At 47.7% G+C, this 26,116-nt stretch overlaps 2 protein-coding genes across 2 annotated transcripts in view; one reads left to right on the top strand and one right to left on the bottom strand.

Moving 5' to 3' along the window:
• Positions 1–10,451: 10,451 nt before the first annotated feature.
• Positions 10,452–26,116, top strand: part of mia2 (MIA SH3 domain ER export factor 2) — a gene marked incomplete at its 5' end in the record, with an annotated part of 43,874 nt that continues 28,209 nt past the window's right edge. Inside the window, 4 exons of the mRNA XM_080783397.1 lie at positions 10,452–10,596; positions 12,850–12,959; positions 24,606–24,737; positions 24,897–24,918. Coding sequence (XP_080639523.1) covers positions 10,452–10,596; positions 12,850–12,959; positions 24,606–24,737; positions 24,897–24,918 — 409 coding nt within the window. The remainder of the gene's footprint in view (positions 10,597–12,849; positions 12,960–24,605; positions 24,738–24,896; positions 24,919–26,116) is intronic.
• On the bottom strand, positions 17,273–18,937 carry LOC308329125 (man(5)GlcNAc(2)-PP-dolichol translocation protein RFT1-like; the record flags this gene model as incomplete). Its single annotated transcript, XM_080783332.1, has 1 exon — positions 17,273–18,937. The coding sequence occupies one exon, from the start codon at positions 18,935–18,937 to the stop codon at positions 17,273–17,275; it is 1,665 nt and encodes a 554-aa protein (XP_080639458.1).

The raw sequence follows: 26,116 nt of genomic DNA, 5'->3' as shown, positions 1-26,116 counted from the left end.
GACCCCTTTTGGAATAAACTGTACAGGGTTTCTGTTATTTACATGTATGTCTATTAATCTATTCAATCAATCAATCAAAGTCCCTCCAGCCAGTCACATCGCATTACCCATTAGGTAGGGAGGGGTCCTTCTTGGACCCATACATTAATCTGTGGGGTCCTTGACATGGAAATGTGTGAGAATCACTGGTTTAAAGTAACATTAGGAATTAAACAAACCCAAATAACACTTTTTGACACTTTATAGAAATTAGAAACATGTTATGTTTACAGAACGCCACCACACACACGCACACCTGTATGATCTGTTTTGATGAGTCCAGGAAATCCCCTCAACATACATGGGCCTAAAATTAATGTGTACAAATTATAATAAATCACACCATGAACTCAAATCAAAAGCACATTAAGGAGAAACCGGGTTTGTTTGTGTTGTATTTTTACTGCACTGTCTGGTTCCCAACCTTTTTCATGTCAAGGACCCCCAAATTGACACTATAATTATCCCGCGGACCCCCATTTGAAAGGATATACCAGGGACCCCCCATAAGAGAAGATCTTTACGGTTCTAGCAGCGACTCTCAACCCGTTTAATTTCAAGGACCCCCCCCCCCCCCCCCCCTGGCGTGCATTAGTCTAATTCAGGTCATTTCTATCTCTGGGACCCCATGTTGTAAAATCTATGTTAATTTAACTGAGTGTACAAAAGGTTCCATTGATTGATTGATTGATTTAAATATGTATTTACAGTTTGCAGAATTACAGTATACATTTCAAGCACAAACTCAATACAGAGACTGTTAACTGTGAGTGGACGACCCAATTAAGCATTACACTTGTTTACAAGAGGGTCCACCATGTTCATCAAAGCATTTAGAGACGTACAAATAGACACTTGTGTAAAGCCAAAGAACAGAACAGGATTTCATCATAAAGGAGGTAAAAAGGGAAAAGAAACTTATATACAGTGAGGTGGGGGGAAGGATTCAGATTTTACGGGGGCCAGTTTCGAATTGCAGCCGAATTGTAGGTGCCCTTTGACCTTTGTACACTCTTAAGCCAAATTCCAATACCCAATATCTCGGCCACTCGCTCACTCCAGCATGGCAAATTACGGTGAAATTGGTGACCTGCCAAATCTGTGACCATCTTGTTCACACAACTATTACATGGAAGTCTTTAAACACATGGCCTAAATACAGTTAGGTTGATCTCTGCTAATGAACAAACTGCAACAATTTACATTAGGACACATTTATATTATGTGATTGTCTATACAGTACGGTTGTCACATATTTCAGCAGGTCACCAATTCCACCATAACACCACCTTGCTGGAGTGACTGAGTGCGAGTGAGCGAGTAGCCGAGATTTTGGGGTATTTGGAATTTGGCTTTAGAGTTGCAGGGTCCATTTGGTTCCAAACTATCATTTAGCTGGTGGACCCCCATAGCTGGAACTCCCTCAAGGACCCCTGGGGGTCCCCGGACCCCACTTTGGGAACCACTGGCCTATACTGTAAGAGCCAATCAGACATTCGACTGTCTGGCATGTTAATAATTATCTGTCTTATCTCGTTATGGCTTTTCTCTCCTCAGTTGCCTTTTAGCCTCTGTGACAGAATCAACCATGGAGCCAATGTCCACTTTAGCACCGTTAGCTTAGCTCTGTCATTCTTCTACACGATACATTTATTTAATATTATTATTATTATTGTAGTTTTAACCACTCCTTATGAAACAATTAACAACTTATCCAACCAAACATGTCTTATTGTTATTATCCTCAGCTGTGGACCGTCGTCTGTGTGATTGTGTTGATTTCACCAAATCTCACCACAGGATTGTTGTCCGACTACAAGATCTGTGCTGATGCGGAGTGTGAAAGTAAGTGATGAGAACTACCTTGTTTTAATTTATACACACTGAATGAATGCAGTGCTGCTGGAAAAAAGGCTATATTTCACTAACCCTAACTGACGGGAACCCCTTTTGGTGTTTTAACTATAAACATTAGCCTATGTTATACTTTAGCTATTGAAAAAATAGCAGATCTACAAGCTCGTAGCGCGCCACTCAGACGAGCTTGTATAGGTCTGCTATTTTTGGAAAAATCGTGAAAATGTGGCGCAAATCTTTGAATTCATAATATTCTTTCAGAAGACTTATTTATTTATTTATTTCGACGTCAGGCTGTATAGCCTACCTTACTTGCATTGTATTAAAATACTCTCCCAGCATCCAGATTAGAACAGGGGTTCTCAACCTTTGGGCTGGGGACCCCCCAGTACATACTGGGGACCCCCCAGTACATACGTACTGTGGCCAGTATTAGTATAGTATACAAGAATAGCCTTAATAATAAAGAAAATAAAATAGTGAAACCAGATAGAATTGGTTGAGGATCATGGCCTGGTTTTCAAACACAAAGGGGTTGATTGATTATTGATTCAATCACCACACACACACACACACACACACACACACACACACACACACACACACTGCTTTGTGTTTGCTTTATATGCATTATCTCGTGTGTGCGTGCGTGCGTGCGTGTGTGCGTGTGTGTGTGTGTGTGTGTGTGTGTGAAAATAGACTGGTTTGATCACAATGACACGCATGTCAATTCACTACAAGATATCCCAAATACCCCAGATATTGTGTTCATCAATGAAATTAGAAAAACTGTCACTATATTTGAAATAGGCAGCCCATTTTTATTTGTATATGGACACTTGTTTTATATCCAAACTTATGAAATATCAGCTTCTGGTGTAACGTATTATGGCCTTGGGATATAACTGTCAACTTATTGTCCTTGTATTTGGAAGTCTGGGCCATGTCCATAAACTTGTGCTCAGGGGTTTGCAATTGGGTGGATTGCTAAAAACAAATGCAAAAAAGCTGGCTAAATACTGTTCTGTCTCAGCTACTATGGGCAGTCTGTCTGTCTGGAGAAGGCGTTGTTTCATTTATCCCTAGGTGGCTTAAAAAACCCAAAACAAACATCCTGTCTAGTAGTATCAAGTAATAGTATCATCAATGTGCTATCTTTTTTCTATTTTTTCTCTTTTCCCTCTGTGTATTAAGCATGTGCAGCAGCTATATCTGGTTGGACCATATAATGTAACCTAATTCTGATCAGTGTTTGGGTCTATTGTATTACGCCTCTTGTGCAGATCCAAATAAAATAATTAAAATGTGTTTGTGTTTGTGTTTGTGTGTGTGTGTGTGTGTGTGTGTGTGTGTGTGTGTGTGTGTGTGTGTGTGTGTGTGTGTGTGTGTGTGTGTGTGTGTGTGTGTGTGTGTGTGTGTGTGTGTGTGTGTGTGTGTGTGTGTGTGTGTCTGCGTGCGTGCGTGCGTGCGTGCGTGTGTGTGTGGTCAGGTCTCCTCAGCAGGGTCCAGGCCATCAGGGACCATCCTGCGCGGGACTGTCGCTTCCTGTCCTTCAAACGAGGCGACGTCATCTTCGTGTACCACAAGCTGACCGACCGGGGTCACGACCTCTGGGCAGGATCTGTACGTCCTGTCTGTCTGTCTGTCTGTCTGTCTGTCTGAGTGTTTTAATGTCCACCTATATGTGCAACCCTCACCCTAAACCTAACCTTAACCCATGTCTAACCAATGACTAGTCTAAACTAAGCATGCACACCTAAACCTAACCTTAACCCATGTCTAACCAATGACTAGTCTAAACTAAGTATGCACCCCATATGGGGTTTGTATTTTTCAGATGGACAAACAGTTTGGATATTTCCAAAGGGACTCCGTGAAGGAGGAGCAGGTCTATGCAGCTTCAGAGACAGTGGTGAAAACACAGGTAAAGATTCATATTTTTCACGTTATAGCCTATCTGATTATCTTCATCCATAATGTGTACTTTTTGGGGGAGACAAACATACGTAATAGCTGACTCATATTTTAAAGTCTGTTACAATTTAAGCTGCGAGATTGAGACGGATTTTAATTTGACGATTCTTCCATCAGTAACATGACGTTGAGTTTCCCTCCCCTCTGCCTCAGAACACCTTTCGGACTTGTTTCAGCAGTTAAAACATCATCAACATTATAACGATGATGCATTGGATGTTTAACCCATTTAGACCTGAGGTCGATGTCTACAAATTTCTAAGTCCTGACAGTTTCCTGATGTTTCTATGTCAGTGGTGCTCAAACTGTTTCATGTCATGTAATCGGCCACCGACCCCCATCTGAAAATATGTAGTTCCAGCTTCTATAGTGCCACGCTATGAGCTTGTACATCTGCTATTTTTCAATAGCTAAAGTATAACATAATACTTAAATCACACTGTCTCATGAAGAGCTTTGGCTCGAAAACATTATTACTTTTTTAAGTAAATATATCTGGGAGCAGAAAATGGTGTGTGTTGTGTGTCGCGGATTTATTTTTTATTTATTTTTTATTATTCTTTATTTACCCAGGGAAGTAGCTGAGCATGTTGTATGGTCTAATCATAATGATCTCCTCAAGGACTACGATTTCTTCTTCTGGTCTAATCATAATGAATCTCCTTAAGGACTACGATTTCTTCTGCATGGACGGCTCCGTCAGAGACATGGAGGAGGACGAGGGTCGCGACTTAGAACCCGTCAACGTCGGAACGGACACCATGAAGGACCAAGGTTCTGGAGGAGGTTCTGGAGGAGGTTCTGAAGGTCACAACTTAGAACCCGTCCACGTCGGAACGGACACCAAGGACCAAGATTCTGGAGGAGGTTCTGGAGGAGGTTCTGGAGGAGGTTCTGGAGGAGGTTCTGGAGGCTCCACAGACACCGCTGGAACCAACGACCAAGGTTCTAGAGAAGGTACTGAAGGCTCTGCAGATATGATATGATATGATATGATATGATATGATACAGTACTTTATTGTCATTTCACACTGAAATGTGTCTTGCGACCCAGCAGCCAAGAGATGCAGAACACATATACACACATTTGACATAAACACAAAGAACAAGACAATTTACATACAGTACATAAAGACATGAAGACAAGAGCAATATAGATTACCCTGTGGCTACTACAACTCCTGATTAAGCCTCGAGGTCGACTGGTGGACAAAAAGGACCTCTTTAGTCTGACCTTATTGTATGCTGGAACGACATATCTCCTGCTATTCTCCATACAACACATGCTTAGTAGTAGAGGTGATATTCCTTATATTCTCCATACAACACATGCTTAGTAGTAGAGGTGATATTCCTTATATTCTCCATACAACACATGCTTAGTAGTAGAGGTGATATTCCTTATATTCTCCATACAACACATGCTTAGTATTAGAGGTGATATTCCTTATATTCTCCATACAACACATGCTTAGTAGTAGAGGTGATATTCCTTATATTCTCCATACAACACATGCTTAGTAGTAGAGGTGATATTCCTTATATTCTCCATACAACACATGCTTAGTATTAGAGGTGATATTCCTTATATTCTCCATACAACACATGCTTAGTAGTAGAGGTGATATTCCTTATATTCTCCATACAACACATGCTTAGTATTAGAGGTGATATTCCTTATATTCTCCATACAACACATGCTTAGTAGTAGAGGTGATATTCCTTATATTCTCCATACAACACATGCTTAGTATTAGAGGTGATATTCCTTATATTCTCCATACAACACATGCTTAGTAGTAGAGGTGATATTCCTTATATTCTCCATACAACACATGCTTAGTAGTAGAGGTGATATTCCTTATATTCTCCATACAACACATGCTTAGTATTAGAGGTGATATTCCTTATATTCTCCATACAACACATGCTTAGTATTAGAGGTGATATTCCTTATATTCTCCATACAACACATGCTTAGTTGTAGAGGTGATATCCCTTATATTCTCCATACAACACATGCTTAGTTGTAGAGGTGATATCCCTTATATTCTCCATACAACACATGCTTAGTATTAGAGGTGATATCCCTTATATTCTCCATACAACACATGCTTAGTATTAGAGGTGATATTCCTTATATTCTCCATACAACACATGCTTAGTAGTAGAGATGATATTCCTTATATTCTCCATACAACACATGCTTAGTAGTAGAGGTGATATTCCTTCTATTCTCCATACAACACATGCTTAGTAGTAGAGGTGATATTCCTTGCTAACCTTAGGATGCTGTTATCATACGTGGATGTATAAAGTTTCTGATTGTAACGACCAAGGTTCTATAAAGGTACTTTGAAGGCTCCACAGCAGAGGCGTCATTTCAGAAAGAAATTGGGAATGAAAAAATAATTATGTACCACCAAAATATTTAAAGAAAAACAGTGGATCTACAAGCTCTCAACGCGTGTTGAGAGCTTGTAGATTATTTGTTTGGGAGCGAAAAGAGAGAAAACGTTTGAAAAGGTTTGTCCGTAATGACATTCCCAAAATGGCGATTCATTTGACGTCTCCTGGTGACCCGAATGATGCCCTCTGTTCCACAGGCACCACTGGGCCCAAGGACCAAGGTTCTGGAGTAGGTTCTGAAGGCTCCACAGACCCCACTGGGACCAAGGACCAAGGTTCTGGAGGAGGTTCTGACGGCTCCACTGGGACCAAGGACCAAGGTTCTGGAGGAGGTTCTGAAGGTTCCACTGAAGCCTCCACACACCCAGGAACCCACGGTGAAGCCTCAGGAAGCCACCGAGATGCTCCTCCTGCTCATGAGGCAGAACTGCTCCAAAGTAAACGAACTACTTCAACTTAAGTCCTATTTTATACTTTTGAATAATCAAAAATAGCCGATGTGAGCTAGTAGTTTGGAAATCTTCAAAATAATTAGACATTTAGTTAATTTTTCATTTTTGGCATAATTGGTGCCAATTATTTTACTTAACCATTTAAATCCCATCCGTTGTTCAGCAAAAAGTCCCTCTCAGGCTTTTCTCTTTTTCGCCCTACATTAAATATTTTCTCTGCAAACAGTCGATCGACAAGCTCACAACCCGCCGCCACACACAGCAGCACACACACACACACACACACACACACACACACACACACACACACACACACACACACACACACACACACACACACACACACACACACACACACACACACACACACACACACAGACACACACACACACACACACACACACACACACACACACACACACACAGACACACACACACACACACACACACACACACACACACAGCAGCACGGTGCCGCGTGAGCTTGTCGATCTACTATGTCCATCGTAAAGCTTTCCCTCACAATCAGGGACGCTGGCTGACTGACTGACTGACTGACTGACTGACTGACTGACTGACTGACGGGGGTTTCAGGTGGTTCAGTAAAACATCTCGGAACGTCTTCCTTCTTCTCCTCCTCCTCCAGCGTCCTCGTCTTCGTGGCTTCTGGGTTCCTCTGTGACGGGATGGCTCGGTCTGACCGGGGACGAACCGGACAAAGAGGACGACCACGGAGCCTCGGTGACCTCCGGGTGGCTGGGCGTCTTCGGAGGAGACGGGGGCGAACCCGAGGAGTCGCCGCCGGAGGCCGACGGGAGGGAGACGACCGCCGCGGGCGACGGTTCCATCAGGGCCGCCGTGACGGGGTGGCTGGGCTTCGGGGACCAGAGCCTAGCGGACCGGGCCCCAGCGGAGGAGGAGGAGGAGGAGGAGGAGGAGGAGGTCCCAGCGCCGTTCCGGAGCCGCAGGCTGGCTGTGGAACCACCGGAGGCCGAGAGAGAGAGAGGCACGTTGGACTGGCTGGGCAGCGCGCTGGGGCTCACCGGCCCCGCCAATGGGCAGGAGGAGGAGGAGGAGGCGGATCGGGGGGAGGAGCCTAGAGGAGACTCCACCGACGGGGACACGGACCAGGAAGTGGAACCGCTGCAGCCGTCTGGCTCCTGGATGGACGTGCGGGGGCTCCGGGACGCTCTGGGCTTCGGTTCGGACGGAGACGACGAACAGAAGTTAGAAGACGACGCAGCGGGAGACGCAGCGGACGCCAACGACACGACTCACACACCACCTGGATCAGCTGAGGAGAGAAAGACTGGAGGAGGAGACAGGAGAGAGGAGGAGGAGGTGGGGGAGAGAGAGACTGGAGGAGGAGACAGGAGAGAGGAGGAGGAGGAGAGAGAGACTGGAGGAGGAGACAGGAGAGAGGAGGAGGAGGTGGGGGAGAGAGAGACTGGAGGAGGAGACAGGAGAGAGGAGGAGGAGGTGGGGGAGAGAGAGACTGGAGGAGGAGACAGGAGAGAGGAGGAGGAGGAGAGAGAGACTGGAGGAGGAGACAGGAGAGAGGAGGAGGAGGTGGGGGAGAGAGAGACTGGAGGAGGAGACAGGAGAGAGGAGGAGGAGGAGAGAGAGACTGGAGGAGGAGACAGGAGAGAGGAGGAGGAGGAGAGTGAAACAGAGCCGACAGGGTTTGTAATAAATGGAGGAGGAGGAGATGATGATGGGGATGCAGACCTCCCTACAGCCACACCGTCGGGTTCCACTGAAGACACGGAGGACGAGAGCAGAGACACGGAGGACGAGAGCAGAGACACGGAGGACGAGAGCAGAGACACGGAGGAGGAGGAGGAACGCCAAGTACGCTTAATGACCGATCGATTCGTTGACACGACGATCGACTCCACCGAGACGTCTGGTGACAGTCAGAGCAGCGGCGACCTGGGTCAAACTGAGCCCGGTAACACAGAGACAGAAGAGTTGGACAAAGACTCCCGACAACAGAGCGGTACGGCGGGCGGCAGCGCCTCCGCCACTCAAACCGAGGAGGGACCGTCAACGCGCCGTGCTGATGACGTCACTGATGACGTCACTGATGATGTCACCACCGGTGATGTCACCACCGGCGACGGAGCCGACAACGGTGGCGCCGCAGCTCCTTCGACGTCGGACGAAGCATTGGACGCTGACGAGAGGATCCCATTGGACGCTGACGAGAGGATCCCATTGGACGCTGACGAGAGGATCCCATTGGACGCTGACGAGAGGATCCCATTGGACGCTGACGAGAGGATCCCATTGGACGCTGACGAGAGGATACCATTGGACGCTGACGAGAGGATACCATTGGACGCTGACGAGAGGATCCCAGGCGAGGTGAACGCCGACGACACGGACAATGCAGGTGTGCTCATTGGCCGTGGGACGGACGAGGCCACGCCCCAGGAAATGACACGTTCACAGGAAGCCTATGATGCCGTGGAGCTACAGGAACCACGCGGGGCGGAGCGCGGCGTCCAGGCTCTGAGAGAGCGCCACCTTCAGGTAGGCTTGAAAATATGCCGATTATATACAGTAATTTTTATCAATGGTGGAAAAATGTATGGAGAAATACGGTGAATGTACTTAAAGTGTACTTAATGTGAGACATGGTAGGTGAATAGGGAAATAAAGTTAAATAATAGCTATCACAATGAAACTTTTTGACTTGATTACTTATATTAAAAATAAGATAAGAAGTTTTGTATTACAAGTTTTCTGAAATTATATGTTTAAATATGCAAATGAGGCATTATATGCGCTAATTTGCATACATTTCGGGACAATAAATCTGAAAATCGGATAAAGCCAGGTTCAAAATTATCATTTCATTTTGTTGACACATTAGAGACAAAGAAAATTACAGATGGGATTTTTGATCTCTCTAATTATCACTCCACAAATCAGAAAATAGTGTCAACAGGCATAAAAAATGTTTTTAGGTATAAAATGTGATGTAAATCAGGCTGTGAATGATATATCAACAAATCCATCTGTAAATGTCTGCGGAATATAGTTATGAATAAGACTGGAACGTTTGGTGTATGTGAGTTCAACTGAAGTGGAGATTCTTTGTCCCAAGTATGAGGAAAACTCATTTTGAGAAAACGTCCTTTAAAGATTTGTATTGTAAAATTCCAAAACGTTTTATTTGAAGCCACTATTTTGAGACAAGATATCTCATCCAAACCTTGGCAACAACATATAATGGCATATATAATTGGAAAGGTCTGGACCTCGAGCTGACTGTGGTCTGATCCAAATATGGTCACTTCCTTTGTACCAACAACCAATCATGAAAATAGAGATGGTGGATTTTCACCCAGAAAAACGAGCTGTCATTGGCTAAAATAAACTAATCAAAATAAACATCTAAATCTGTATTTTTAAGGTTTATTATAAAAATACGAAAAATCATGATTTCACCTGCCTTGTCTCGCCTTAAAGTAATATAAGTTAAATGTACTTAAAGTACCAAAAGTGAAAGTACTAATTATACAGAAAGATGAGTTCCCATTTCAAATGTTTTCAAATATATAAACCTCTGTCGAAAATATCAGATCTATATAAGCTCGCAACGCATCACCACACGTTCGTTGTGAGGTTGCAGATTGAATATACTTGTTGTTTTCACATTGTCAAATATTTTAGACATTTTCCTGCCAATAATAATCGATTATTTCAATTTAAATGCAGGAAGAGGAACGGAGAGAGGACAGGAGGGAGGATGAGGACGAGGAGGAGATGGAGGAAGAGGAAGAAGAGGAGGAAGAGAGGGAGGAGGAAGAGAAGGAGGAGGAGAGGAGACAAGAAGCGCAGGAGAGTCTTCATATCGGTAAGGACGCGTCGCTCAAAGACACAGAGGTCGAAGCTGCCGCGAAGGAACGGCTCCAGGAGACTCACCCCTACGACTCTGAGGAGACGAAGAGAGATGAGGAGAGGAGGGGGGAAGCGAGGAGGGATGAGGAGAGGAGGGAGGAAGCGAGGAGGGATGAGGAGAGGAGGGAGGAATCGAAGAGGGATGAGGAGAGGAGGGAGGAAGCGAGGAGGGACGAGGAGAGGAGGGAGGAAGCGAGGAGGGAGGAGGAGAGGAGGGAGGAAGCGAGGAGGGATGAGGAGAGGAAGGAGGAAGCGAAGAGGGATGAGGAGAGGAGGGAGGAAGCGAGGAGGGATGAGGAGAGGAGGGAGGAAGCGAGGAGGGATGAGGAGAGGAGGGAGGAAGCGAGGAGGGACGAGGAGAGGAGGGAGGAAGCGAGGAGGGAGGAGGAGAGGAAGGAGGAAGCGAAGAGGGATGAGGAGAGGAGGGAGGAAGCGAGGAGGGATGAGGAGAGGAGGGAGGAAGCGAGGAGGGATGAGGAGAGGAAGGAGGAAGCGAAGAGGGATGAGGAGAGGAGGGAGGAAGCGAGGAGGGATGAGGAGAGGAGGGAGGAAGCGAGGAGGGATGAGGAGAGGAAGGAGGAAGCGAAGAGGGATGAGGAGAGGAGGGAGGAAGCGAGGAGGGATGAGGAGAGGAGGGAGGAAGCGAGGAGGGATGAGGAGAGGAAGGAGGAAGCGAAGAGGGATGAGGAGAGGAGGGAGGAAGCGAGGAGGGATGAGGAGAGGAGGGAGGAAGCGAGGAGGGATGAGGAGAGGAGGGATGAGGAGAGGAGGGAGGAAGCGAGGAGGGAGGAGGAGAGGAGGGAGGAAGCGAGGAGGGATGAGGAGAGGAGGGAGGAAGCGAGGAGGGAGGAGGAGAGGAGGGAGGAAGCGAGGAGGGAGGAGGAGAGGAGGGAGGAAGCGAGGAGGGAGGAGGAGAGGAGGGAGGAAGCGAGGAGGGAGGAGGAGAGGAGGGAGGAAGCGAGGAGGGAGGAGGAGAGGAGGGAGGAAGCGAGGAGGGAGGAGGAGAGGAGGGAGGAAGCGAGGAGGGACGAGGAGAGGAGGGAGGAAGCGAGGAGGGAGGAGGAGAGGAGGGAGGAAGCGAGGAGGGAGGAAGCGAGGAGGGAGGAAGCGAAGGCAGAAGAACCAGAGGTAGAAAACTCGACGCGAGGCGTCGTGGAGTCCGACGAGGAGAGAGAGCGCATTCCGTCAGGAGGAATAAGCGAAGAAGAAGCCGAGAAGCCGCTGGAGATAAACGACGACCACAGAGTCTCTGGCGTGACGGAGGGAGAGGGGAGGGGCTCGGCTGCACGCGTCGTTCCTGAACACGCGCGGCGCGCGGCCACGCAGGAGAGCGCCGAGAGTGCAGGAGCGTTTGGCCTGTTCAGGAACGCCTTTAGTTTCTTCAGCCCGACCCCCAGCGCCGAAAACCAGGAACCGCCCGGTGAACCCAGCACCGAACACCAGGAACCGCCCGGTGAACCCAGCGCCGAAAACCAGGAACCGCCCGGTGAACCCAGCACCGAACGCCAGGAACCGCCCGGTGAACCCAGCGCCGAACACCAGGAACCCAGAGACCCAGAACCAGGAGACCCTGCAGACCCCAGAGTCCCAGAGCCCAGAGACCCCGAGCCCAGAGACCCAGACCCCAGAGACCCAGACCCCAGAGACCCAGACCCCAGAGACCCAGACTCCAGAGTCCCAGAGCCCAGAGTCCCAGAGCCCAGAGACCCAGACCCCAGAGACCCAGACTCCAGAGTCCCAGAGCCCAGAGTCCCAGACTCCAGGGTCCCAGAGCCCAGAGACCCAGACTCCAGAGTCCCAGAGCCCAGAGTCCCAGACTCCAGGGTCCCAGAGCCCAGAGACCCCGAGCCCAGAGACCCAGACCCCAGAGACCCAGACTCCAGAGTCCCAGAGCCCAGAGACCCAGAGCCCAGAGACCCAGACCCCAGAGTCCCAGAGCCCAGCGGGGACAGAGGGCTAGAGGCCACGTCAGAACCTCAGACTTCCACAGCTCCCGAACCTCTGGACCCACGAGCTTCATCACAGTCGTAGGAAGGTACGGTACAGTACAGTACAGTACAGTACAGTACAGTACAGTACAGTACAGTAGACAATTTAGGCAAAAGACACCGCACAAGACAGCGAGCGTAGTACGACAGTAAGTATAGATTCATCATATTCATACGTGTGCTTACAGTGTGTCTCCATGCTTGTTCTGTTTCTGTCTCAGTAAACGGAGGCGTGACGGAGCAGGTCGTGACCTCTGCTCAACAGTTCCTCCGTGACCTCATCGTCCATGGCCTGGCGGCCAGGGAGATGGTCAGATGGCTCGCCATTCAGGTACAAACACACGTTTACTCATCATCATCATAGATTTCACAACGCCACGCCAGACTTCCCGGTCCTTCATTGCCATCCCCAGTTCCTGCTTTACTGATGCCTGTGTCCCTAGCGATGACATCATGTGTCCCTACTAGTGATGACATAATGTGTCCCTACTAGCGATGACATCATGTGTCCCTACTAGCGATGACATCATGTGTCCCTATAGCGATGACATCATGTGTCCCTATAGCGATGACATCAGGGAAGGACAGTTTTCTACCTCTGGTCTGCTTTGAGGCAGGACTCCAGAGAAGAAGGGAAGATTATAACCTCATGGTCAGCTCTGTAGCAGTGGCCGGACTATAGTAACTATTAATAAATAAATCGCAGTAAAGTTTTGTAAAAAAGGAGGTATTTAGCCGTATGTTCGAATGTGAAAAATAGCTAAAATCTCTAAAACGAAAGAAAGCAGCAGATGAAAAAGGTTTAACTCTCATCTTTTACTTTGTCTATAATAACAACCTAAAACATCAACCTTGGTTGAAAAAAACGAAAGTTGTCCTTTAAAAGTTGTCCCTTTTGGTGTTTTAAACATTGTCATAATTTAGCTATTGAAAAACAGCAGATCTACAAGCTCATAGCGCGCCACAGAGTGGCGCCCTTACGAGCTTGTATAGGTCTGCTATTATTTGAAAAATTGTGAAAATATTTATTTCAGAAAACTGGAGGATTTAGAAGAATTTTCAGGCCTAAATGGGCTAAAAGACATGGAGGTGCTGCTGTCTGACTGTCTCTGCATGCCGTGACTGTCCCTGACTGTCTCTGCATGCCGTGACTGTCTCTGACTGTCTCGGCATGCCGTGACTGTCCCTGACTGTCTCTGCATGCCGTGACTGTCCCTGACTGTCTCGGCATGCCGTGACTGTCCCTGACTGTCTCGGCATGCCACTGTCTCGGCATGCCGTGACTGTCCCTGACTGTCTCGGCATGCCGTGACTGTCTCTGACTGTCTCGGCATGCCGTGACTGTCTCTGACTGTCTCGGCATGCCGTGACTGTCTCTGACTGTCTCGGCATGCCGTGACTGTCCCTGACTGTCTCGGCATGCCGTGACTGTCTCTGACTGTCTCGGCATGCCGTGACTGTCTCTGACTGTCTCGGCATGCCGTGACTGTCCCTGACTGTCTCGGCATGCCGTGACTGTCTCTGACTGTCTCGGCATGCCGTGACTGTCCCTGACTGTCTCGGCATGCTGTGACTGTCCCTGACTGTCTCGGCATGCTGTGACTGTCCCTGACTGTCTCGGCATGCTGTGACTGTCCCTGACTGTCTCGGCATGCTGTGACTGTCCCTGACTGTCTCGGCATGCTGTGACTGTCCCTGACTGTCTCGGCATGCTGTGACTGTCCCTGACTGTCTCGGCATGCTGTGACTGTCCCTGACTGTCTCGGCATGCTGTGACTGTCCCTGACTGTCTCGGCATGCCGTCCAGCCCATATAGCCTCTACGTCTGTCAGCCAGTCAGGCCAGCTCTGCTGCTATTCCGACGTACGTCATTGAAACATTCCTCAGTCAGACTGACAGACAGACAGGCAGCAGGTACTACCATAGCAGTAGCAGTAGTAGTAGTAGTAGTAGTAGTAGTATTAGTATTATTTACTTATTACCGTACGACAGGCCGGAGGTCATATAACATGTAGGGAATTTGACTGATAAAGCTATCGTCTGCTTCCAGATGGATGTCAGTGAAGTTGACGTGGTGAGTATGGACGACTGTTAGAGCATTGGGCTGATCAGACATACTGTAGATATATGACATACCTAACATATATATATAGATTATTATGATTATAATAATGATATATATGATATTACTTTATTGATCAGAATGCAAGTTCTGACCTACTCTGAGCTGTTTATTAAAGTGTTTATTATTACAACGTAAAGCAGGTCACTCTCATTGCTAACAGTAACGCTGTGAAACGTTGCTCTTTTATGTTTTGTGAAATGTCGATTTTGAAAGAAAACGTAGTGTTGATAATGAATATTGGCATCCCGGTTGTGGGACAGCTCTGTGAAAGGGTGTGTTTGGTTGTTGGACAGCTGTGTGAAAGGGTGTGTTTGGTTGTTGGACAGCTCTGTGAAAGGGTGTGTTTGGTTGTGGGACAGCTCTGTGAAAGGGTGCTTTTGGTTGCTGGACAGCTCTGTGAAAGGGTGCGTTTGGTTTATTGGACAGCTCTGTGAAAGGGTGCGTTTGGTTGTGGGACAGCTCTGTGAAAGGGTGCGTTTGGTTGTGGGACAGCTCTGTGAAAGGGTGTGTTTGGTTTGTTGGACAGCTCTGTGAAAGGGTGTGTTTGGTTGCTGGACAGCTCTGTGAAAGGGTGCGTTTGGTTTGTTGGACAGCTCTGTGAAAGGGTGCGTTTGGTTGCTGGACAGCTCTGTGAAAGGGTGCGTTTGGTTTGTTGGACAGCTCTGTGAAAGGGTGCGTTTGGTTGTGGGACAGCTCTGTGAAAGGGTGCGTTTGGTTGTGGGACAGCTCTGTGAAAGGGTGCGTTTGGTTGTGGGACAGCTCTGTGAAAGGGTGCGTTTGGTTTGGTTGTGGGACAGCTCTGTGAAAGGGTGCGTTTGGTTTGGTTGTGGGACAGCTCTGTGAAAGGGTGCGTTTGGTTTGTTGGACAGCTCTGTGAAAGGGTGTGTTTGGTTTATTGGACAGCTCTGTGAAAGGGTGCGTTTGGTTGTTGGACAGCTCTGTGAAAGGGTGCGTTTGGTTGCTGGACAGCTCTGTGAAAGGGTGCGTTTGGTTGCTGGACAGCTCTGTGAAAAGGTGCGTTCGGTTGTTGGACAGCTCTTAGAATCTTAGATTACACCAGACAGTGAGTGGCTTTGCGGTTAGAGCGTCCGCCCTGAAACTGGGAGGTCGAGGGTTCGATCCCCAGGCCGGGGTCATACCAAAGACTGTAAATATGGGACCCAATGCCTCCCTGCTTGGCACTCAGCATCAAGGGGTTGGATTGGGGAGAGGGAGTCAAATCAAACAATCAATGTATTCCAGAGCGAGCGCAGCACGGCTGCAGCTCAGCGCTCCAAGAGATGCACAAATGTGGAGAACAAATTTCACTGCGGTAACGCGTGTGACAAATCGTGCGACTTTTGACTTTGACTTTTGACTAAGACAAGCTTCTTCCCGCTGTGAGGCAGAAGCTGCGTCCTGACCAGAGCCTTGGATATAGACAGAGTTACACAAACTGCGTTCACTTCATGGGGCTTCAGTCCAATGGAGGCTCTCCTACATAGACTTCTATTGGCTTCAGTCCAATGGAGGCTCTCCTACATAGACTCCTATTGGTCACTTCATGGGGCTTCAGTCCAATTAATGACCTTAAATCCCTTTATTTTAGATTGTTTTGTAGTAATAGTACAACATAAACATTACAGAGACTTTAGTTGTTTACTGTACAATACTTTAAAACAGTTGTCATGTTGCACACATGCTTAGCTCTTATTTGCGCCGCCCTCGTTGAAAACAATGTATTTCCAACTCCAGCTTGTCTCAGTTCAGGCTGCATGAACAGCTCTGGGTTTCTGCCCCCTCAATGTCGTAACTCTTCTATTAGACGGCTCTGGGTTTCTGCCCTCTCAATGTCGTAACTCTTCTATTAGACGGCTCTGGGTTTCTGCCCCCTCAATGTCCTAACTCTTCTATTAGATGGCTCTGGGTTTCTGCCCCCTCAATGTCCTAACTCTTCTATTAGATGGCTCTGGGTTTCTGCCCCCTCAATGTCCTAACTATTCTATTAGATGGCTCTGGGTTTCTGCCCTCTCAATGTCGTAACTCTTCTATTAGACGGCTCTGGGTTTCTGCCCCCTCAATGTCCTAACTCTTCTATTAGAGGGCTCTGGGTTTCTGCCCCCTCAATGTCCTAACTATTATATTAGATGGCTCTGGGTTTCTGCCCCCTCAATGTCGTTAACTCTTCCATTAGATGGCTCTGGGTTTCTGCCCCCTCAATGTCGTTAACTCTTCCATTAGAGGGCTCTGGGTTTCTGCCCCCTCAATGTCCTAACTCTTCCATTAGACGTCTCTGGGTTTCTGCCCCCTCAATGTCGTTAACTCTTCTATTAGACGGCTCTGGGTTTCTGCCCCCTCAATGTCCTAACTCTTCTATTAGAGGGCTCTGGGTTTCTGCCCCCTCAATGTCGTATAACTCTTCCATTAGACGTCTCTGGGTTTCTGCCCCCTCAATGTCGTATAACTCTTCCATTAGACGTCTCTGGGTTTCTGCCCCCTCTATGTCGTATAACTCTTCCATTAGACGGCTCTGGTCCCGACTAGACGACCTTCTTCCCGTCGCTGTGCGGCAGCAGCTGCGTCCTGACGAAGGTCACCAGCTTGTGCTCGGTGCAGAGCACGGTGAGCAGCACGGCGGCCAGGCAGCCGGCGCCCACGCCCAGGTGGGCCGCCGTCCGCAGCCAGCCGCCGTCGCAGCAGAAGCGGCCCTCGGACGCGGCCGTGAGCGCGGCGCTCAGCGCCAGCGCCGCCAGCAGCGCGGGCGAGGGCCGCAGGCCCCGCAGCGGCCGCCACTGGCTCTGGCGGAAGTAGCGGCGTATGTAGGCCAGGCCGTAGAGCGCGCGCAGCGCCACGCTGGCGCAGTTGGCCAGCACGAAGCCCAGGCCGCCGGCGGCGTGCGCCAGCGCGTACGCCAGCAGCAGGAAGGCGGCCGACATGCCCAGCATCACCGGGTTGTAGCGGTCCACCTCGCGGTGGCTCATGGCGGCGAACACGAAGCAGTCGGTGACGCCGTTGACGGCGAGCAGCAGCGCGTAGAGCGCGTAGCCGCGCAGCAGCGCCGGGCCCTCGCCGGCGCTCAGCGCGGGGCCGCCGTAGGCGTCCAGCGCCAGCGCGGCGTAGGACCAGCCGAACACGGCCACCACCAGCCCGCCCACCAGCATCAGCTTCAGCAGGCACTCCAGCGCCTCGGCCGCCGCCGCCACCTCCTCGCGCTTCTGGTGGCGCGCGTCGCGGCCGCGCTCCAGCGCCTTGGCGAAGAACACGTAGAAGTTCTCGCCGACGGGCTGGAAGACGGCGCGCGCCGCCGCCGCGCCCAGGTTGGTGACGGCGTGGTAGACGCCGCGCTCGTCCAGGCCCAGCACCTTGGTGAGCGTCAGGTAGCGCTCGCCCTCCGCCAGCGCCTGCCGCAGCAGCGACTGCCAGAAGAAGCTGAGCGTCAGGCGGGCCATGGCGCGGTCGATCAGCGGGTCCCCGGGGTCCCTCCGCCACGGCAGCAGGTCCCACGCGGCGCGCACGGGGAAGAAGCGGTCGTGGCCGCCGCCGCCGGCGCCTCCTCCGTCCGAGGAGGAGGCCAGGAAGTGGCGGAAGTAGGCGCCGTAGCACAGCACCAGGAAGGCCGAGTACGCCAGCTGCGCGGCGGCGAAGATGTACAGGCCCCAGCCGGGCGCCCACAGCACCAGCAGCACGGTCAGCGCGCACTTGGCCATCGCGGCCAGGCTCTCGGCGACCACCTTGAGCGTGACGAACATGTGCGCCTGCGACAGCAGCCAGAAGGGCTCGGCCAGCAGCTCCAGCACGGCGGCCCAGGCGATGATCTGCACCGCGGGGCCGTAGTGCGGGACGGCCACGCCCGCGGGCGCCACGGGCGCGTCCAGCAGGTACAGCCACACGGCCACCAGGAGCAGCGCCCACGCCACGCCCAGCGGCAGCAGCACCAGCCACAGCAGGTTGATCACCTGCCGCCAGTTGTGGCCCGAGCCCGACGCGCGGCTCAGGCAGGCGCGGCGGAAGGCCTCGCGCGACAGGAACACCAGCGTGCCGTAGAGCAGCGTCAGGCTGCCGTGGCACGCCTCCTTCATCTCGCTGGACACCAGCCACAGCGTGAAGCCGTTCACCAGGAAGGTGAGCACGCGCAGCAGCGCCTGCAGCGAGATGTTGTAGGACGCCAGCCGCGACGCCTTCCTCAGGATGCTCCGGGACGGCATCGTGGAGACTTTGACTCGGACCTGCTCCCTATTTACGGACCTAGGGAGATTCCCCTTTCCTTCCTTCCTTCCTTCCTTCCTTCCTTGCTTCCTTCGTGCCTTCCTACGATGGGATCGGGGAGAAACAGGGCGATAGCGTTTAGGTGACAGAAATAAAACGGCCACGTTGGATGGTGCGTTGCGGCGACTATGCCGACCCGGCTGGATCGATACCTATAAGTTGACAAAACGACACGTTTGTCATGCCTTGATGATGTAACACAGGTCCGCCCCCCCAACGGACAGTCACGTCAGAAGTGATGTTCGTGGTATCCCCTTTTATGCCCATATATGGAGTTCTTTGTCAGGCATGCCCAAATATGGAGTCTATGCGGATGTCAGAAGTTGGTGGGACAGACCCGTATTTAGGCATGCCCAAATATGGAGTCTGGCCCGGGCAGAGGCCATGCGATGTCATGCAGCTGTGGTCCGGGGCGGGCAGAGGCCTTTTGTGGCGGTTCTGAACAACCGTGTGTCCGACCGACACACGGGCACTACACTACCCGTGGGGGTGTAGAATGCGTGTGCCGAATTTGAAGTTGTTGGGGCGAACTGTTCTCGAGTTGTGTGGATTGCAGACGTACAGACAGACAGACATACAGTACAGAGACTTGGTGCATTTATAGTTTGATAAACATACATTATTACATTTATTTAATTCATTAGTTCCTTAATTAATGTGTGCCGTAATATATAATTTGCTAGTGTGTGTTAAGTTTCTCATTGTGTGGATTTATTGTTATAGGTAGTAGTAGTAGTAGTAGTTATTATAACTTCACTTGTCACTTTAAGTTAAATGCGCTCCGTTCTGCCAATGTGTGTGGCGTTTTACAATTGGTGACGTTAAGAATGGACCACTCCGGTGGGAGCGGAGTACAATGATGCAATGCTTTTATTGGAGTTAAAAAAAAAACAAGCACATTCTTTCATGTATCATCTATTCTACACACCGACATGACATAGTACAACTACTTATACATTGTTCACATATCATACAAGTATTATTTATAATACATTGTGAGACCCACTCCCTGTAACAGACACTCTGCAGTATTTAGTCGTCTCCTCCCCCCCCCTATAAATGCTGAACATGGTTTGACCCTCTCGTCTCAGTGGCGTCATCACTTCACTGTTGCAGCTTGTTACACGTCCGGGTCTCGAGCGGATACGGAAACAGACCGTTTAGCTTTTTGTTTGTGTGCGTGAAAACGACCGGATGCAGGAGGGTGGGCTTTAGACCCACAGTTTACTGTGACGAGGGTGTTGCCATGTCTGCTTATGGTAAGCGACTTTGGGCTTATTTCTGTTTAAAGTTGCTTTTTTGATTGATTGATTGGTTTGATTGATTGATTGAAATATTTATTAACAGTTTGCAGAATTACAGTATAGATTTCAAGCACAAACTCAATACAAAGACTGTTAACTGTGAGTGGACGACCCAATTAAGCATTACACTTGTTTACAACTTACAAGAGGGTCCACCGTGTTCAATTAATCAAAACATTTAGAGACGTACAAATAGACACTTCTATATAGTTAAAGAACAGAACAGGAATTCATCATAAAGGAAGCAAAAAGGGAAAAGATACATATACACTGAGGGGGGAAATAGGGGGGGGGGGGGGGGGGCGGTGGGGATTGATTGAACATGTTATTCACAGTATATGTAGAAATAATAGGTACATGATTTCAAATGAAACTACAAGTCAATACAACAAGCTGATACAACCAGGAAAAGCACTAAGACTTAATTGTTTTCATCAGGGTCCTCCATCTTCAATTCATCAGGACTTTTAAAGACGTAAAAATACACAGTAGACTTTTATGAAAAAACAGGAAAAAAATTACAGTTTGGGAAAGTATAGGGCCGGAGTGTAACCTTTTTTTTATAGGGGCCAGTTTCGAATTGAGAGCACTTTATTTGGTCTTGTTGTTTCTGTTGTTAAAAGGTTTAACAACAGGAACAAACGCGTCACATCGAGGCTCGAGCTTGTTGTTGTAGATCTGCTATTTTCTAAATAAATCCCCAGTATATGTAGTTGCTTCTTCTGGGCTTGTTTTCATAGACTTTGGGCTGCTTATTTCTCTCACACAATCTGGCAACACTGTAATGTTGACATTGTCAGCCAGCCGGCCGGGCTGTCCACCTCATCGTTATTATTACTACCACCTCCACACCAATGAAAAAAAAAACATAAATTTATTTATTCAGTCAAATGAAAGAATTAAAGTAACGGAAGACAAAGAGCAACATGGCGGAAGAACAGACCGTGGCCGCGGCGGTGTGCATGCCGCCGGAGAACTACTACAGCCGGGCGGTGGAGACGGTGCTGGATGTATGTGGTGTTGTTAGCCTGTAGCATGCTAGCCTCGACGTTCACACTACTGTCTGTTGTTAGCATGTAGCATTAGCATGCTATCCTGGGTGTATGTGGCACTGTGTGTGTGTGTGTGTTGTTAGCATGTAGCATGTATTAACAGATTGGAGAATTACAGTACATTTCAAGCACAACTCAGTTCAGAACTGTTGCCAGTGTATACGACGCCATACAGTATTACACCGTACGTTTGATTGAATGATTATGATCGAAATAGTTCATTAATATAACGAAGCACAGTAAAGTACAGTTCAATTATACAAGGTCTGCTAAATGGGATTTAATACCCAAGAAAGCACTATGGCTTGTTGTGGTCCTTTCTTTTGTACTCAAATATCGTACTTTTGTTGTGATGGTGTGACATCTGTCCCGTGTGAACTCTGTGTGTGTGTGTGTGTGTGTGTGTGTGTGTGTGCGCCTGCGTGTGCCTGTTTGATTGATTGATTGATTGTAGTATGTATTTACAGTTTGCATAATTACAGTACATTTCAAGCACAACTCGATACAAAAACTGTTAACTGTGTGTGAGTGGACGACACCATAAAGCATTACACTTGTTTACAAGAGTAACCTTGTTCAATTAACCATAACATTTGGAGACGTACAAATATACACAAACAGGAAATCATCTTAAAAAGGAAGTAAAAAGGGGGAAAAACATATACAGTGAGTGAAAAAAAGGGGGGGGGGGATTCTGATTTTACAAGGGCCAGTTTCTAATTGCAGCCGTCCGTATAGGTGCCCTTTGAGAGCGGTTTTGAAGGAGTCTAGGGATTCACATGTCTTAATGACAGTTGGTTAGGGGCGTTCCACATTTGTGTGTATGTGCGTGACTGTACATGTAAACTGCAGTGGATGTTGTCGGATCTGATGAGAGCAGCTGTGAGCAGCTTGTAGATCAGATATCAGATATACATTGATTATGTATTGATAACGTGTTCTTGGCTGTGAATGATATGGTTGATCTGTATCAGCTGGTACTACGGATAAACCATGTGATCTCTACTACTGTCAGAGCAGGTGTGTGTGTGTGTGTGTGTGTGTGTGTGCGTGCGCGCGTGTTTTGTGTGTGTGTGTGTGTGTGTGTGTGTGTGTGTTTTGTGTGTGTGCGTGCCCCTTTGTTATCTCAATCTTAAAGCAGTGAAACAGCAGTTTTCTTGTGCTTCTTGCAGGCGTTACTTGCTACTATCATTTCCTTCTCTTTTGCCATTCCGTTGTGCAATGCCTATTGACAAAAGCAGTGGTTTTCAACCCTTTTCATAGCAAAGTCCATTATTTTGTTCAACATTTGAGCCGCGGAACCACCATTTGATGACATTTAGCCTCTCAGACCCAAAACTAAAGAATATGTTGTTGTCATTGGATAAGATTTTGTCCATAATCTCATGCTGCACCATTAGGAGAGACAACAGGCAAATGTTGATCAAAATGACAATTATTCTACATTCTCTCATCGACAATCGTGTAGACTTATTATACTCTTGAGAGCGTAAAATGAAACCAAATAGACTTAAGGGTTCTATACACTCATTTAGCTGGGGACCACCTGTAGCCTTCCACTCAAACAGTGGTCCCTGGACCATACACCACCATGACACACCACCACAACTTTATTGTGATCGTTTAACGTGTGCTGCTATAACCCATTCTGACCTGAGATCAGATTCTAAAAATGTTCTTCTACATCCTGACAGTTTTCTGAAAAATCTATGTTTCTGTGTCAGTCGTTCTTCGATTTTTCAAAAATAGCAGACCTACAAGCTCATAGTGCGCCACTCGGTGGCGCGCTATGAGCTTGTAGATCTTGGGATAAACAAGGTCAATAGTCACATGAGCATAGAGTGCAGAGAGAGCGTTGTAGTGCCTCAAAGAAACTAAGTAAATAATGAACATAGCATGTATTAGAGAGGTACATTTCTGGTGTTGACTTTTCTAGTTGCAGTCAGGTGTTACAGACTCTTTTATAAGTCTGCACAGGGTGTTTTAGGGAAGGGAGGAGAGTCTGGGACGTGTGGAGCGTTGTCCAGGGTGTTTTAGGGAAGGGAGGAGAGTCTGGGACGTGTGGAGCGTTGTCCAGGGTGTTTTAGAGAAGGGAGAAGAGTCTGGGACGTGTGGAGCGTTGTCCAGGATGTTTTAGAGAAGGGAGAAGAGTCTGGGATGTGTGAAGCGTTGTCCAGGGTTTTTTAGGGTAGGGAGGAGAGTCTGGGACGCGTGGAGCGTTGTCCAGGGTGTTTTAGGGAAGGGAGGAGAGTCTGGGACGTGTGGAGCGTTGTCCAGGGTGTTTTAGGGAAGGGAGGAGAGTCTGGGACGTGTGGAGCGTTGTCCAGGGTGTTTTAGAGAAGGGAGGAGAGTCTGGGACGTGTGGAGCGTTGTCCAGGGTGTTTTAGAGAAGGGAGAAGAGTTCTGGGACGTGTGCAGCGTTGTCCAGGGTGTTTTAGAGAAGGGAGAAGCGTCTGGGACGTGTAGAGCGTTGTCCAGGGTGTTTTAGAGAAGGGAGGAGAGTCTGGGACGTGTGGAGCGTTGTCCAGGGTGTTTTAGGGAAGGGAGGAGAGTCTGGGACGTGTGGAGCGTTGTCCAGGGTGTTTTAGAGAAGGGAAGAGAGTCTGGGACGTGTGGAGCGTTGTCCAGGGTGTTTTAGAGAAGGGAGAAGAGTTCTGGGACGTGTGCAGCGTTGTCCAGGGTGTTTTAGAGAAGGGAGAAGAGTCTGGGACGTGTGGAGCGTTGTCCAGGGTGTTTTAGGGAAGGGAGGAGAGTCTGGGACGTGTGGAGTGTTGTCCAGGGTGTTTTAGAGATGGGAGAAGAGTCTGGGACGTGTGGAGCGTTGTCCAGGGTGTTTTAGAGATGGGAGAAGAGTCTGGGACGTGTGGAGCGTTGTCCAGGGTGTTTTAGAGAAGGGAGAAGAGTCTAGGACGCGTGGAGCGTTGTCCAGGGTGTTTTAGAGAAGGGAGAAGAGTCAGACTGGGATGTGTGAAGCGTTGTCCAGGGTGTTTTAGAGAAGGGAGAAGAGTTTTGGGACGTGTGGAGCGTTGTCCAGGGTGTTTTAGAGAAGGGAGAAGAGTCTGGGACGTGTGGAGCGTTGTCCAGGGTGTTTTAGAAAAGGGAGAAGAGTTCTGGGACGTGTGGAGCGTTGTCCAGGGTGTTTTAGAGAAGGGAGAAGAGTCTGGGACGTGTAGAGCGTTGTCCAGGGTGTTTTGGGTGTTTTGGGGACTTTGAATGACCAGAGATATATCCCTCCCCTCCTCTCCCCTCAGGTGGTGTCGGCGCTGCCTGATGACATCAGACCAGGACCAGACGTGTACGGGTTGCCATGGGAACCGGTGATCGTGTCCAGCCTGGTCGGCCTGATCACATTAATGATGTTCAGCTGTCGCTGCTATAGCTCTGTAAGCACGCACACACACACACACACACACACACACACACACACACACACACACACACTTTTCTGTTGTTTCTTGAATCAATACCTGCCATTTATGATGACAGATCTAACTGTATTATGGTCTGTCTCTCTCTCTCTCTCTCTCTCTCTCTCTCCACAGGTGAAGAGCAGGATGTATAGAAGTAAGTGTCCATTGGCTGTTCATTCATGACCTCGGTGACCTCACACAGCTTTAGTTCAATCATTACATCAAAGACACACCGTTTATTCGTGCTGCTTAGAAACATGACATATTTTCACTAGTAAATATAAGATGATGATGAATTAGAAACATGACATATTTTCACTAGTAAATATAAGATGATGATGAATTAAAAACATGACATATTTTCATTAGTAAATATAAGATGATGATGAATTAGAAATTTGACATATTTTCGTTAGTAAATATAAGATGATGAATTAGAAATATGACATATTTTCATTAGTAAATATAAGATGATGATGAATTAAAAATTTGACATATTTTCACTAGTAAATATAAGATGACGGTGAATTAGAAACATGACATATTTTCACTAGTAAATATAAGATGATGATGAATTAAAAATATGACATATTTTCATTAGTAAATATAAGATGATGATGAATTAGAAATATGACATACAGTATTTCCATTAGTAAATATAAGATAGGTAAGGCTGTGAAGGTAGCAGAGCTATAATAATAATAATAATAATAATAATAATAATAATAATAATAATAATAATAATAATATTAATGTCTCCTAGGTAAGGAGAGACACATTGGTGTGAAGGTAGCAGAGCTGTAGTAATAATAATAATAATAATAATAATAATAATATTAATGTCTCCTAGGTAAGGAGAGACACATGGGTGTGAAGGTAGCAGAGCTGTAGTAATAATAATAATAATAATAATAATATTAATGTCTCCTAGGTAAGGAGAGACACATGGGTGTGAAGGTAGCAGAGCTGTAGTAATAATAATAATAATAATAATAATATTAATGTCTCCTAGGTAAGGAGAGACACATGGGTGTGAAGGTAGCAGAGCTGTAGTAATAATAATAATAATAATAATAATATTAATGTCTCCTAGGTAAGATGAGACACATGGGTGTGAAGGTAGCAGAGCTGTAGTAATAATAATAATAATAATAATAATAATAATAATATTAATGTCTCCTAGGTAAGGAGAGACACATGGGTGTGAAGGTAGCAGAGCTGTAGTAATAATAATAATAATAATAATAATATTAATGTCTCCTAGGTAAGATGAGACACATGGGTGTGAAGGTAGCAGAGCTGTAGTAATAATAATAATAATAATAATAATAATAATAATATTAATGTCTCCT

This window comes from Protomyctophum bolini (assembly GCF_963924005.1).
Source record: "Protomyctophum bolini genome assembly, chromosome: 15".
Taxonomy (NCBI): Eukaryota; Metazoa; Chordata; class Actinopteri; order Myctophiformes; family Myctophidae; genus Protomyctophum; species Protomyctophum bolini.
Note: the sequence above shows the minus strand (reverse complement) of the source record. Positions and strands in the feature narration are given on the sequence as shown.